At 41.9% G+C, this 16444-nt stretch overlaps 1 protein-coding gene across 1 annotated transcript in view; it reads right to left on the bottom strand.

The window, feature by feature from the left end:
• Mocs2 (molybdenum cofactor synthesis 2) overlaps positions 1-6417 on the bottom strand; it is an 11141-nt gene extending 4724 nt beyond the window's left edge. Inside the window, exons 1-4 of the mRNA XM_005356821.3 lie at positions 6286-6417; positions 5278-5399; positions 4042-4186; positions 705-832 (exon numbers count right to left, since the gene is read on the bottom strand). Of these exons, the coding sequence (XP_005356878.1) occupies positions 705-832; positions 4042-4139 (226 nt within the window). The 5' untranslated portion in view covers positions 4140-4186; positions 5278-5399; positions 6286-6417. The remainder of the gene's footprint in view (positions 1-704; positions 833-4041; positions 4187-5277; positions 5400-6285) is intronic.
• Positions 6418-16444: the final 10027 nt, after the last annotated feature.

Raw genomic sequence — 16444 nt, 5'->3', positions numbered from 1 at the left:
TTTTTTTAAAAAAGGATTGTTTCTAACTTATAAACAAGTATTGTACATTTGTCTAAAACCTACTTTAAATTTTCTACAGGAAAAACCTGATTAGGAAAATAAACAATAACCATCTCCAAGATGGTCAAGAAATAATAATAATTAAGAAAGCTCCCTGAAAGCATTTATTCCAAAACAGACTGTGTTCCTCTTCTTACCAATAGTGTTTCATACTTAAAAGAATAATATCTGCATTCCCAGTATTATCAAAAAATACATTTTTACCTCAATATTTGGAAAATGTAAGTTTTTCTCTTAGCATTGACTTTTTATCATGCCTTTATTATCCCTGTAATTTAATACAGCTTGTTAATCAAAAAGTAACTAAGATAAAACCAGAACTGAGCCAAGTGGTGGTGGTGCATGCCTTTAATCCCAGTACTCGGGAGACAGAGGCAAATGGATCTCTGTGAGTTCAAGGTCAGCCTGGTCTACAAAAGCTAGTTCCAGGACAGGTTCCAAAGCTACAGCGAAACCCTGTCTCAAAAAACCAAATACATACATACATACTTATATATACTACATACATATTAAAAAGTTTCTGTCCAATTCCAAGGGCAATCCTGGTTTTCCACTCAGTACCCTGTGCCCTTTGACTGTTGACACTAACACAGAAGTTAGTGTCACTAGTTCCTACTCTGTTGCAGAGGAAATCACAAACTCACCTACAAAGAGAGACACTGCACCACACTGCGGGGAGATCACCAACTGAGAGACTTCATCCACTGAGAGCTTCTCTGCAGTCAACAGTATTATGTCTTTAGGTTTCTCTTCAACCTCAACCACATCTTTCCTAGAAATAAGATGTCAACAGCCTTCAGCGAGAGTATCAGAAGTAACACATAAGACTTACATGTTGTTTCCATGTCCCATTTTCTTCTTTATCAGGTAGGAAGAGGAGGATTTGATCTGAATGATAAGTTCAAAGTTCTATCAAACTAATACAACTATTACTATCCCTCATTAGTCTACAGGAATTCTACATGGTCCTAATCATCTAGATGTGTCCATATCATGTGCCAATATACATCAAAAATGTAATTATTGTTCCTCTCTCTCATACGATATAATTGAGGTATCACCACTTTCATCTGTATGTATGTCATCCCTAACTACTATGTAAGCAAGCCCCAAGCCCAAAACATCACTAACCACTATGTAACCAAGTCCCACACCTAGAATACCGCTAACCACCAAGTAACCAATCCCCACACCACCTAGAAGACCATTAACCACTATGTAAATGAGCCCCACACCTAGAACATCACTAACTACTATGTAAAAGAGTCCCACACCTAGAACATTACCAACCACCATGTGACCAAGTCCCACAGGACTTAGAAAGTCACTAACCACTATGTGGTCAAGTCACACACCACCTAGAACATCACTAACCACTATATAACCGAGTCCCACAACTAGAATATCGCCAATCACCAAGTAACCAAGCCCCACACCACCTAAAACATCACTAACCACTATGTGGTGTAGGAGGTCCTTTGATCTTTGTGTTGCTTTCATTGGTTAATAAAGAAACTGCTTTGGGCCTGGTGATAGGGCAGAACTTAGTTAGGCGGGGAGATGGAACTGAATTCTGGGAGGAAGAAAACAGAGTCAGGATGCCATGGATCCTCTGCCTGAGACAGACACAGGTTAGAATCTTTGCTGGTAAACCACTGCCACGTGGCGATATACAAATTAATAGAAATGGGTTAAATTAATATAAGAGGTAGCCAATAAGAAGCTAGAGCTAATGGGCTAAACAGTGTTTTAATGTATATGGTTTCTATGTGATTATTTCAGTTCTAGGTGACCGGGACAAACAAGTGGCCTTCCTTGTAACCACTCTGTGCCCATGCCCTACACTTAGATCACCACCAACCACCATATGACCAAGTCCACACCACCTAGAACAACACTAACCGCCGTGAACCCAAGCCCCACACCTAGAATGTCCTTTTCGTTTATTCAAGCAAGACATGGGAAGAGAGAGGAGACAAGGATTCCATAGGAACAAGGAGCCCTTCACAGTCTGGCTCAAGCACAGTAGTCATGGAGGAAAGAAGGTGACCTACAATCTAGATATTGTGTAAAGTCTTTTTCTGGTATCTCATTTATTCACCAAACAGTAATATGCAATGCCATATTTATACTACGCTGGGTAGTTTTATGTCAACTTTACACAAACTAGAGCAATGTGTAAAGAGGTAACTTCAATCTTTCCATACCAGATGGGCTGTAGGTAAGCCTTGGGGGCATTTTCTTGATTGATGATTGATGTGAGAGGACCCAGCTCACTGTGGTGGGGCGCGACCCTTAGGCTAGTGATCCTAAGTCTAAGAGAGTGGACAAAGCAAGGCATGATGAGCAAGACATGAGGAGCAACCCAGGTCTCCATGGCTTCTGTTTCAGTTCCAGGCTTGAGTTCCCGTCCTGGCTTCTCTCAGCACTGAGTACAACCTGACAGTTCTAAGCAGACATAAACTTTTCTGTTCCCAGCTTGCTTTTGGTCATGGTGTTTTATCACAAGAACAGAAATCCTAAGACAGAGACCACCCTAGGCACTGGTCTGCAGGGAACAAAAGCACAGGCTCCTGGCCTCAGGGAGATCATATATGAGTAGGACAAGAAAACCAACAAAGAAGCATGGGTCCAGGAAGATGGCTCAGCAGCTCCTCAAGCCTCACTACCAAGCTTCAAGCTCAGAACATACACGAGGGAAGGAAAGAATCAACTCCTTCAAGTTGACCTCTGACCTCCATATGCACCCTGTGGCACGTGTACATTCACACATAGACACACACACACACACACACACACACACACACACACACGAGGAATGCAAACCTACCACACTGAAAACTTAATAGAAATAAATGAATTTCTGAAACAGGTCTCAGGGATCACAAAGGTCTCTCTAAGGAGATCATGTGGCAAGTTCAGACCTGAGAGATAAGAGGCAGGCACGTGGAGAAATGGGAACAGGGTGTAGGTGCTAAAGGGAGTGGCAAATGTCAAGACTCTGGAACAATAAAGAGTGTGATATGCCTGGCAGCACAGGAGCAAAGGGAGAGGCTAACCTGAGGAGGCCAGGGACAAGGACCTTACCCTATAGGCACAAGAAGTGTGATTGGAAATCCCGTGCCAGTTCACTGATTAGAAAAGTGAAAGAAAGCTCGGAGAAGTCATTAAAGATGTATCTGAAGTGCTGAGAATCCATGAAGTCTTAATCCAGTGGTGTTTCCCTATTACCCAACTTTAAGAAAATAAAGAAGGCACCTGACTCCCGGGATTTCTCACGTTCTCTACATGACATCTGGGGTGCCCGGCCCCTTTCCACCAGAGCTTCTCAGCCTTCCCAATGCTGCGGCCCTTGACTACACGTCCCAGTGCTGGGGTGACAATTTTACTTCTGTTATGAACTGCGATGAAAACATCTGATATGCAGGGCATCTGATACGTAATCCCTGTAAAAAGGTCATTTGGCCCCCAAAGGGGTCATGACCCACAGGTTGAGAATCACTACTTTACACCCTTTTGGATTCTGATAACACAGAACCCCAACAGGTCACCTATGTGCTTCCCACCATACGGAGTCCCCTTCCCTCTGATTGTACAAGACTACCCAAACTTAGCATGCAGGTTCTAAAATCAGCTGAGAAATCACTCAAATGAGAGCTTTACAGGCAGTGCCACCTCCCCAGCCCCCAAAGACGAGTTTCTTTTTTAACTTCTCTGAATTTGTTTTCCCACCGTCAAAATACAAGCATAGTAAGATCTCAGTAAGCAAATGTAAAATAAATATAATGAACACATCCTGCTGACATTAAACCGCTCACTACCGAGGTGACGGGAGATGGAAGATGGTGTGCATCCCTATCTACCATCAGTGAAGCTATCCCGTTGATGTTGCATCAGTAAAGGACACAGCAAACTAAATAAAAGCTATCATGTGTAGGTCCTGCAGCACAAGACTAGCTAGGAAAAAGAGACACCACACACCTAGCTGGCTCCAATGCCCTATCCTCCGCTAATTGGGGGGATAATGGCAATTTCGTCTCCGGGCTGAAGCAGGAGTTGCTGATCTCCAAGCTCGACATACTCTTGACGAACAGCAAGGATCACCTGATTTCTAACATCGGCCAGTCTGAAAGAGAAACAGTCTGTTAGAAGGGGCAAAGTGAACTCCGCCTCACATCTCCTCGGCTGCACTGAGGAACTCATGGCTCACAAAGGCATTAATCTAAATCTCATTCTGTAGAGGGCATAGCCCTCGAAGAACACACTTGATGGCAAAGATGTGGTAGGTTACTTTTTGCTGAAAAGCCGAGTGGTTGGTGGGGGAAAATAAACAAATACCCCCAAACTAGACGAGGCCAATATTCAAACCTTTAGAGAGAGAGAGAAAGAAAATAACTTCCTAATCAGAACATGGTGTTTTCCCAGGCCTAAGTGTAGACAGCCATAGTCTAGCCGAGACGTCTCCCGCGCAGACAGCTGTGTCCCTGAGAGTAGGTAAAAGAGCACAAAGGTTTGGCCAACTTTTCACTGAAAGTAAAAGCCATCTGAAAGACTCCAGGGGAAAGTATTGCCTGCTGACCACACAGGGAGGGCGGTTGTCTTCTGTACCCAGCACTGAGTTCTGGGTCAAGCCTGTCTACAGAGGCAGAAGGAGCATTCCTGGCATTCCTGGGACACTGTCAAATAAATTCCCTCTACATCTCATCAGAGAAGGGCTCGAGGTGAAGATGATGGCAGTTACATTCAGACTTTCATATGCCAAGAGCACATTTCTCAAATTTCATAAAAAGTCAAGCTCAGCAGCATGTAGTGTTTGTTATATTTCTTTAAAAAAAAAACTCAGAAAAATTTAAATATTCTAAAAAAAAGGAACGGAAACACTTACAGTGAACATCTTTTAAAAGCATCTTTAAAATTCTCACCTTAGGTTACAAAAGGCACAACTTACATTTTCTGCCCTAGAAGCTATAAAGATGGTGGTAAATTATATAAACAAGTCTAGGGGCGTCCACTTTACTGTGTCGTTTTTTTAGAAAATTACCTGTAATGTTTGTTAAACATTTCTAAATATGGGAGTTTTAAGATTTCAAGAAAAATAAAACTAGTATTCTTACGTTACAACACACACACACACACACACTCACATACACGCACATACAATTTACACATTTCAAAAACAACAAAGGGTCCATTCTGTGCATTCTACAACTTAACTACCCAGGATGCAGAGTCTCTATCTCCTTCCACAGCTGCAACGCTTTGATTTCCTGCGGCACAGAAATGGTCTCCGAACGAACTCCAGTTATTTCGGCACTTTTTGCAAAATATAACACTTCAATCTGAAACAGGAAGAGATGCTTTAAATGGCTCGCACTGGGAAGTTTCCCAATGTAACTGCTCGTAAAACTTCAACATATCCACAGATTCATATTCAAGGCAAATGCTTTAAACCCAGCTCTGATTTCTTTATACTTTTTAAACCTGTCACAAGCTGGTGTGGCACCATTAAATCTTAGCTCCTTTCCTTAGAAAACATGGTTAAGTATGACTTCAACTGACATAGCATTGATTCTTCCATAAATCATAAAGCAGTGAACGCAGGTTCACTGGAGCAAGGGGTGAATTACACAAATAAGCCAAATAACCCAATCAGCAAAGGTCCAGCTTTGATTTCATGGTGGTCAAATGACCTTTGATTCCGGTCGACATTTCGGTAAAGTTACACAACACACAAAACTTGGCATCCAGCAAAGCAAATGGTCTTGAATTACAGGATAAACAGGTACTGCCTAGGCCAAGCCTGTGCAGTCAGCCTGGGAACTAAGGGACCTGACCATGCGAAACAGCTCACTGGTCACTCAATACCACTTAAGTCTCTACGCAATAATCATGGAGTCTGCGAATTATCCAATGCCTGTCAATCCAAAAGAGGTAGGTCGCACATTTCCTCGAGTTTTAATTTAAAAAAAAAAACACAATTTTCTCTATCGAAATGAATCCATGAGGAATGACAGGAAAACAAAGTCTAGGTGCCTTTAGAAGGGACTCGGTCCTGCAGGCCAGGACCTGGACACCAGAGTCCGGGAACGGAACTTAATTTTCGTTGAGCTGCAGGCACAAGGCCCGGAGCAGGGACGGAGTGGATTGGCAGGGCCTCCCGGGCAGGGCCGGGCCTGTGGTGGAGCCCCGAGCCCAGACTAGCTCTCGCACGCATAAAACGCTTACCTGGCACCGTGGAATCATCCCGCTGCATGACAGAGAGCTAGTTTACGACCTCAGAGGCACCGGCTGACTCAAGGCGCATGCGCAGTCAGATGATCCTCTAGCTCGGGACCTGTGCGCGCGCACACTCCGCCCCGCCACGCCACGCCCCGCCCCGCCCCGCCCCCTCCCCTCCCTGATTTCACAAAATTTCTCTGCTGCAGTTCCCTTTGCTTTTGTGTCTCTGATCTGCTGCTGGTCAGCTGGTGTTCCCGCATTGCGGCCTTCCTTCTCCCCTGCGACCCTCCATCTCCATCCAGGGTGGGATTCGGGTTCTTCTCCCAGCCTGGGGACATTTCAGTGTTCTGGGCGCTCAGAAGTTTTTGAGTCAGCGACTCGATCCAGACTTCCTAGTCGCAAGCCTCTGCCATAGCTGTCACAGGGGTACGTGGATTTCAGTGGCCCTGGCTGGGCACGCAGTCCTGAGAGAAGACTAAACACTCCTAAAGGTTAAACGGTAACTGTGTTCCAAGTGTAATTCTAGGGGGGAAAAAATCTTGATGACAGTGGAAAGGGGCGTGTCAGAGTCACCTGCTGTGAGAAGTCTCACCAAGGAGATTCTTGTCCCAAATAAATTTGCCAAAATAGTAAAAAAATATGGTAGGAAGGGGCATTTCATGTTTCTGTGTCAAGCAATAGTAGTATAAAATTGGGTAATAAATTCCCAAGAGGAAAATAGTTGGTAAGGTGGGTGTTTCCAGTTCGATGAAGGAAAAGAAATACTGGAGGCAGAATAAGATTTATGGTTTACATCAACATATAGTTTGGTAAAGTTGCGAAACACAAAGGTTGAAGGTTTATGCCCACATCGTGTTGGAAAAACAAGAAAACTGTGACAGTCACCCTAGGATACTGAGTGGCGTCCAATGACGGCAATATCTACAAAAGGCTAAAAAATAAATCATGGTTTAATGTGATTATGCTACCGAACTGGAACACATATAGGCCAGACCCTATTATTCTTGGTGGGAAGGGGCTCGAAAATTACCCAAGAAGAACCTTTACTAAAAACTTTCTCAGGTAGCCTCAGAACTGAGTCAGAGGTTAAAGGCACTGGCTACTCTTCCAGAGGACCCAGGTTTAACTCCCATTATCCACGTGGAAGCTTTCAACTGGCATTCCGGGGGATCTGATGCTGTCTTCTGGCTCACCGGATTCCAGGTGCACAGGGAGTGCTCAGACATGCAGGAAAAACACCCACGCACATTAAAAAGAATAAAATATTAACGACAAAAAACCCCTCTTTGGGAAAGATTTTATTAAAGAATGTGACTAAAATAAATAGTTCCATAATAAATTAATTGTAAAAGCAAAGCGTGTTAAAGTTTTAATCCATTTAAATATAAAAAAGACGATTGTGAGGCCATGTTTACACTCTAAAGTGTTCCTGACATCAAAATACTATTATTTATTTTGAAAACATTAATGAAAAGAGCCAAAAATTGAAGTATGTAATTAAAAATCATCAAGTTTCTCTATAGTTTTCATATTGATGCCTCTTATTTTACAAGATTCTTAGGGCTGGGGATGTAGTTTCGCTTAAAACCACAATCCACAGGCCTGAAAAATAAAATTTAAATAAATCTTTTAAGAGCTAGAATAAAAACTGGTTTGTTGCTGTTTAATGTTGAGAATCTTGCTGTTTCATTTCTGAGTTATTAGTGGGATGACTTTTCATGTTTCTTTGGCCTCTTATACTTTGAGTTTCTATTTATTTTTTCCTTCATTTCCAAATGAATAAAAGGCATACAGCCCTATCTCTAAGCTCTGGATTTAAAGCAAGACTAACACCAGGATATTTTCATGTTATGCCAAAGACTTGATGATATCTTAATTAAAAACCCATTAATTGCATAAGTGGGTAATCAGAATGGAGTATAATAAATTAATTAAAAACAGCAAAACCTCTTTAGTAGCATGATTATTATTTGCTTAAGTTAGAATTTATTATAAATAATATCTAGAACCACCATTTTCTCCCTGTACTATAGAAATGGCATTTAGTTAAAAATAAGAACATGAGTTCAGATAAAGACACTTCTATTTTATTTCCAAATTTTTTTAAAAGGCTAAATTCTATGATTCTAGAAATGTAGGCGTATTTATGTTCTTCACAATGGGGTCTGTGAAGATTTCATAAAGATAACTTGATCTTGGGAAAGGATTTTCAAAGTGTGCATTTCCTTTTCCAAAAATAAGATTTCTCAGAAATGTCTGACAGGACATTGTAAGCATTACAGTGCAGATGGAGAGATATCCTGGCAGCTGAGAACCAAGGAGCTCTCCAAAGTCACTCTGCATAACACACCTCCCACAGATTTATTGGGAGGAGAGAAACAGGAAGGTGGCTCCCTTGGCTCAGCTCAGAAACAGAAACAGAAGCAACCGGGATAGAGTATCTTGGGTGGGGTCAGGGTCCTGCAGTTAGAGTATTCTGTGGGTAGAACCTGGCAGTTAGAGGTTCTCGGGGGAGGGACTTAAATTCACTAGAGTTTCTAACAATCTTTGAATACAGAGGTAACTGCATTCCCTGTCCAAATAAAATTATTTAATACTTTCCACCATTACTAGTACACATTGTTGCTGTGCTGTGTAACAAGAACTCAAACTTATGTCAAGAATACATCAGGAATAAGACAAAACCACGGTGATGAGATGGCTCAGTGACTAAAATTCTTATCGCCTAGCCTGCCGACTTTCGCTGGTTCGCAGACCCCATAGAAGCAGAAAACTGACGAATGCAGGTTGTCTTCTGGTCGTCACTTACTGCTCACAGCTCACATGAGCTCACATCCACCCGCACATACACACGAATACATAAATGTAAAGATTTACAAGTAAGAATAATGCAGAACCACAAAGTAGAAATGAAATTCTAAAGGAAATACTGATACCATTTGAGAAACAAACATTAAATAAGAAAACCACGGTAAGAATCAGAGTCAACTGTAGAGTGATTAATAAACACCCAGAGACAGAAATTGGGGTTCAATATGAAGGTCAGAAAAGCAAAACAGCCAGCTAATGGCTCAGTCTGAAATAGTGATCCCGTTTCCAGAAATCTAGAATGAGACTGTGTGTGACAGCTGTCTCCTCCCGTCTTAAGTCCCTCTCTAGTAAGCAGAGGCCCAAAACTGTGAGCCTATTCCACCTTGTCTGAAGGTCAGAGAGTTTGAGCTTCTGCAAAGTCCTTGAAGACAACTTCAGGCAAACACACCCTGACCTAGGGTGTGGTTGCTTGGTGTTTTGGACATTTAGGTGGCCCCTGGAGATAGCTCCACTCCACCTTGACCAAAGGTCCGAAAATTCAATCATACTCCTCCGTCTTTTGAAATAGGAGATTTGGCCTAGGGAGTGGCTGCTTGCAGGATACTTGGTCTAGAATGGGTTTACTGACTAAACAAATGAATTCTTTTCTCAAGAAATAAGGCTTGATGTCTCAACGTACTGGGGCAAGTAATTGTTCTGGTTGTCCTTTGTATAATGTTAAAGCAGCCTTTTGCCACCCCCCTTTTTGTATTGGGGTATAAAAATGTATGAAAAATTAAACATGGGTGAACTCAGCACTCAGCACTCAGTGTGCAGGAGGCCCTGAATTGCCTTCCTGTCTCTATCCTGTGTCTCTGATTCTTTCTTATCTCTGTTCCTCCTACCTAACATTTCTAATCCTCAAGCCTCTACCCTGGAACGTGTGAACCTGCTGTGGCTAGAACTGCAGCAGAAGTCATCCCAAAAAGATGGCAAGTGCTGGGATAAAAGATGTGCACCACTACCCCCCATTTTCTAAGGCAAGCTAGTGTGGCTAGTGGGATTGAATGTGTGTCACCACTGCCTGGTCTTAAAAACTGATCAGTGCAGCTGTTTTATTCTCTGAACTTCAGGCAAACTTTACTTATTAAAATACAAATGACATATCGCTTTAGTCATTTATTGTTCTAGACCAGTGGTTCCCAACTTTTGTAATGCTGTGACCCTTTAATACAGTTACTCATGTTGTAGTGATCCCCAACCATAAAAATTATTTCATTGCTGGTTCATAACTTTAATTTTGCTACTGTTATGAATTATAGTATAAACTTCTGTGTTTTCCAATGGTCTTAAGAAACCCCTATGAAAAGGTCATTCGACCTCCAAAGGGATCACACCCCGTAGGGTGAAATCTGCACTGCTCTAGATTTTGTCTCCACAAGTGAAATAATTGGGGTGTTCCACCTCTGTGGCTCTTGGCACAGCCACAGGCATCTACTGCCTGGTGGAAATGCGCATAAATGCAGGCAAGGAGTCGAACTTTAATGCCCTTAAATTTTCAATCAATTCAAGTTTAAGCAGCCCCATGTTGCTTGTGGCTATGTATTGAATTTCAAGTAAGAAGGATACATGGGGCGGGGGGATTAGATTAAACAAAGGATACTAGTTGCAAAGAGCAGAATAGATGTTTACATCACAGAATATAAAGATAATCTATGTCTTTGGAAAACAGTAAATGGGACCTGACATGCCCTGGAAGTTATAATAGAAGATGACTTTGCCAAGTAAAGGAAGAACTTATATGGTATTCTAAGGACATTGTGTGTTCTAATAAAATATGGAAGTATTCTAATGCATAATGACAACCTTTCATATTTGTGTTGATTTTTTTCTTTGAGACAGAGTCTCGTTATAGAGCTCTGACTGGCCTGAAACTCTCTATATGCAGCAGACTGGCCTCAAACTCACAGAGATCCTCTGCCTCTACCTTTCAAGTGCTAGGATTCCTAGAGTGAGCCACTGTGCCTGGCATGTATTGAATTTTTATGATAAACATCCTTCTGATATCCATCAAGAATAAGCAAAGCTATTTATACAAAGAAAAAAAATTGACCTCACTTGTGATTTCTTCTCAGTAACATTTAGCATTAGCAGACAGGGAATAATATCACTAAAATGCTTTGCAAGAGGAACTTAACCAAAACTTCTTACATAAAAACTTATTGTCCAAATATAAAGGTAAATACAGAATAATTTTGGAACTATATAGTTAGTGTACATGGAGATACTTTCTTCATAACAAACTTCACCCAAACAGGAAACAAAGTGTCATAATTTTAAAAATGAAACACAGACCATTACAATATCAAAACTACTCAAATATGCAAACAAATTTAATGAGCATGAGTGCACTCCTTATAGAATGAAACGTATTTTAACTTAATGGGCAAATATACAGGATACCAAACTATCTTAAACCTGATTTTCCAGATGTATAACCTGAACTTGGAGCTTGTGTATAAGTGGTTTGGTGAGAAGATTTTTCTAGGAAGCATTGGTAAGAATATGCAAGAGAGGACTGGGAAGGGAGAAGAAGGCAAGCATGGGCAGAAAGGTCTAATTTCATGCAGAACTGCAACACAATGTACTCGGGGGGTTCTAATGGAATCAGAACTCTCTAAATCTAATGGCGGCCTGGGCACATGCATTTGCCTGTTCTCCCTCTGAAAACCTATTGTGAAATGAACAACAGCATAAAGTTCAAACAAAGAAAGAAATAGCAGGAAGCCAGGGGAATTGAGGCCTTGAGGAGAGACCGTGGGGGAAGTTTGAATGGTAGGCAGCAGGTAGAGAAGTTTCCGATCATGGTGGGTAAGTTGGTTTCAAGCTTTCTCTCTTTCTCTCACATGCGCAGATCATAAAGTCAGGAAAGACACACTAAACAAATGCCTTTATATACCAGCGAGCAAAGGTTATGGTCCTTTAGAGAAGAAAAACGTGTCACGAAACAACCTTCTTCTTGAGGGTATTTTCTAGTTCTGATGCAAGGAAATCAAGCTTGGGAAACAGCAGGCAGATGGAGAAGAAAAAGATAGAAAGACGCACATGGTTTTAAGTACTGTCCAAGAAAGTTGGTGTGACAGTGACCACAAAGAATAAGAGCTATTGGATTATAAGAAATATTAAATAAACAGGGAAATTATGTAATAAAAAAGTCGATTCAATTTTGGAAGGTACACCAAAGCTAAATTAGTATATGCCATATTAAAATGGTCTCAAATTGCATAAAACGAACACCAATATCCTCAAACCAAAGCCAAATTCAATATACTAGTTGTGTATTTTACATATATTTGTCTGCAATTGTTTAAGTTAGCTGTAACTGTGAATTTGACACAGCCTTCAATCATCAGGGAGGAGAAGCTGCACAGAAGGTGCATATAGGGACTATCTAGGTCAGGTTGGTCTGTGGATGGCGTCATTCCTTAGGGAGGCAGTCCTGGACTATATAAGAAAGCTAGGCAAGCAGAAGCCTTGAAGAAAGCCAACAAGCATGCCAGAAAAGCGGCATTCCTTCATGGTTTCTGCTTGAGTTCTCACTCTGATGTCCCTCAATAGTGAACTGTAACCTGGAAGTGTAAGCCAAGAAAGCCTCTTCTCCCCTAAGGAGTTTTGGGTCAGAATGGTTCATCACAGCAGCAGAAAGAAAGCTAGATCTACAACTAGTCAACCAGCAGGTAAAAATTGGTGGGCATGCCATCTGGATTAGCAACTTACTTGATGTAATTGACAAATACCATTTCCAGCAACTAGATAGTCTCTCATTAATGACGTTAGGTGCTTTAGAAAGGTTGCTCCAGTGTGAATTTTCCATTAATTCCCTCACAAGCTCCCTTCAATCCTCTCTATGTATCTGCTTATGCTCCATCCCCTCCTAGATACTTTTCTAAAGGATTCCCCTCAGGCATATCATGTTTTGGAGTAGCTTTTCCTTTGTTCTTACTCCCGGGGTTCACTGGACTTCATTAGAAGTGGGTTTGAAGTTTTGGTCACATTTAGAAGAGTTGAGTCATCCTATTATTTTTTAAAACAATTTCTCTTCTCCTGTGTGGAATATAATTACATAAAAATATTATTTATACTTAAAGCTGCCCCCATGCTCACTGTTAAAACTCTGTTCACTGGTTTTCTAGTTTCCTTTCCTTTCCTTTCCTTTCCTTTCCTTTCCTTTCCTTTCCTTCCTTCCTTCCTTCCTTCCTTCCTTCTTTCCTTTATCTTTCACCATTCATTCACTAAAATTTTCTTCTTTAATACATAACTTATGACTGATATAATCCAGCTTATTTTTCATTTCAAGCACTTAAATTTTCATCCCTAAGATTTTGCTATGGAAAGGTGAGTATCTGGGTCCCTGGCTGGAGGGCCCTACTCTCTAGACTCTAGCCCTTGGAGGCAAATCTCGCACCCCACTGCCATCCAGAGAAACCCCAGAAAGCTGAGAGTAGACTCCCCATACCCCCAACCCCTACCCAAGACAGTTGCAATGACCAGAGCCTTTGTCCCACCCACTGGAGAGATGAGTGTCTGGGTCCTCAGCAGGAAGGCCCTACCCTTTAGGCCCTAGACCCTGGAGACATATCCTTTGCTGTACCACAAACCAGTGAAGTCCCAGAGACCTGGGAGCAGCCTTCCCACAACCACAACCACCCCCCATGGCATCTGTGACCACCAGAGTCTTGGCCCTGAATACACCTAGAGAGATGAGTGTCTGGGTCCCTTCTGGACCCCACTGCAACCACCTGAGCCTTGGCGCTGCCCACCAGAGGAGCTTCACCTGGAGGAAGAGCAACCACCTGGAGGAAGAGTAACCACCTAAGTAAGCCACAGGATAGGTACCACATATCAAAATTATATTAAGACCAGATAAAACAATTTAAACAAACTCTTTTTATGAGGCTACAGTTACTCTGATACCCAAATCACACAGAACCTCAACTAAAGAAGAGAAATGCAGACTAATCTCTCTCATGAACATTGATGCAAGAATACTCAATAAAATACTGGCAAAGAGAATCCAAGAACACATTAAAAAAAATAATTCACCATGGTCAAGTTGGCTTCATCCCAGAGATACAGGGTTTGTTCAACATATAAAAGCCTATCAATGTAATGTACCATATAAATAAACTGAAAGAAAAAAAAACATAATATCATCTCATTGGATGCTGAAAAAGCATTCAACAAAATCCAGCATGCCTTCATGATAAAGGTCTTGGAGAGATCAGGGATACAAGGAACGTATCTAAACATAATAAAAGCAATATACAGCAAGCCAACAGCCATCATCAAATTAAATGGAGAGAAACTCAAAGCTATCTCACTAAAATCAGGAACAAGACAAGGCTGTCTGCTCTCTCCTTGTCTACTCAACACAGCACTGGAAGACCTAGTTAGAGCAATAAGGCAACAAAAGGAGGTAAGGGGATACAAATCGGAAAGGAGGAGGTCAAACTTTCAGTATTTTCAGACGATTTGATAGTACACATAAGTACCCCCCATATTATAAGAGAGAACTCCTACAGTTGATATACACCTTCATAATGTGGCAGGATACAACACCAACTCAAAAAAAATCAGTCGCCCTCATATATACAAATGATAAAAAAGGCTGAGGAAGAAATCAGAGAAATATCACGCTTTACAATAGCCACAAATAACATAAAATATCTTGGGGTAACTCCAACCAAAGTTAAACTGACCAATCCCTGAGCAGGGAAAAACTAACCAATCCCCCTTCTCTTTGGAAAAACTCCACCCCTAAGGAGGCCCATAGAAGCCTTTCTGCCCCTTCAGTTAGAAGCTGCCTTTATTCCCTCCCTGGCAGAGGCAGCCACTCTTTTAGACTCCTCCTTCCCAAATTTCTTTCTCAAAAGAATCTTGGGTGATAACATTCATTCTACCTGCGCAAACCAGAAGAACCTGGCTGGGATGTCCCTTAAGGGACTGAGCTGCAAACCCTTGCTGAGATGCTCCCTAGGGGGCCTCAGCAAGGCCGAGCAGAACAGAACCTTGCTCCTATGCTCCTTAAGGGGAGCTAAGCGAGGCCAGGCAGTAAAAAGTAACAACTTTTCCTGGAGCTAGAGGAGATTGCTGTATTTCTGCAGGGGGGAAGGAGGGAGGGCTTCCCTTTAACAGAGTGTTAGCAAAAGAAGAAACATCTTGGGCCGGAGAAGAAGCAGACAGGAGGGTAGAAAGGGGAGGAAGACGGAGAACTAGAGAGAACTGAATGGATGAGATGGGGGAGGACAGAGATGGAGAACAACAAAAGGGACATTTTGATATTATGAGGCTAGCAAGAAATCTGATACTATAGAATTCCCAGGGATCCACAAGGATGACCCCCAGCTAAGACCCTAAGCAATAGTGGAGAGGGGGCCTGAACTGGACTTGCCTTGTAGTCAGACTGATGAATATCTTAAATGTCACCATAGAACCTTCGTCCAGCAATCGATGGAAACAGAGGCAGATACCCGCAGAGGAGCACTGGGCTGAGCTCCCAAAGTCCAGTTGAAGAGCGGGAGGAGTGAGAATATGAGCAAAGAGGTCAAGACCAGGATGGGGACACCCACTGAAACAGTTTACCTGAGCTAATGGGAGCTCACCAACTCCAGCCGGACAGGGAAGGAACCAGCATAGGTCCAAACTAGTCCCTCTGAATGTGGGTGACAGTTGTATGGCTGGGGCAGACTGTGGGGCTACCGGCAGTGGCACCAGGATTTATCCCTACCTCCTGTACTGGCTTTTTGAGAAACTATTCTCTTTGAAAGGATACCTTGCTCAGCCTAGATATAGTAGGGAGGGCCTTGTGCCTTACTCTCTCTGAGAAGTGGATGGGGTGGGGGCAGGGGGGAATGGAAGGAGGGGAGGGAGTGGGAACTGGGATTGGTACGTAAAATGAAAAGAAGATAGTTTGTTTTCCTTTTAAAAAATAAAAATTTAAAGTGAAAAATAATTAATTTACTTGAGTTATGAATTAACCAAGTTATCAAAAGCAATATATTAAAAACTGAAAAGAAATTGCTGTTTGCAGTACTGGCTTGCTAAAGGCATGCTGTTTCTACTCACACCACATGATGGCGCCACTTCAATTGACAATTACAAATTCCAGCCTCCAAATTTTGACTTTAGTTCTGCATCTTTTGAATGCTACTAGATTTTCATCTTCATACATGAATCTCCAGCATAAACTGCAAGCATCCATTTGTAGGCCTGACCAACTCCATACGGCTATTTAGTAGTTAACCCTTAACTATCAAGATTACTTAATAAAATAAAATTATGCTACCCATTAAAAAAAAAAGATTACTTAAAGTCC

The sequence above is a fragment of the Microtus ochrogaster genome, chromosome 19 (genome assembly GCF_000317375.1).
Source record: "Microtus ochrogaster isolate Prairie Vole_2 chromosome 19, MicOch1.0, whole genome shotgun sequence".
Lineage (NCBI taxonomy): Eukaryota > Metazoa > Chordata > Mammalia > Rodentia > Cricetidae > Microtus > Microtus ochrogaster.
Note: the sequence above shows the minus strand (reverse complement) of the source record. Positions and strands in the feature narration are given on the sequence as shown.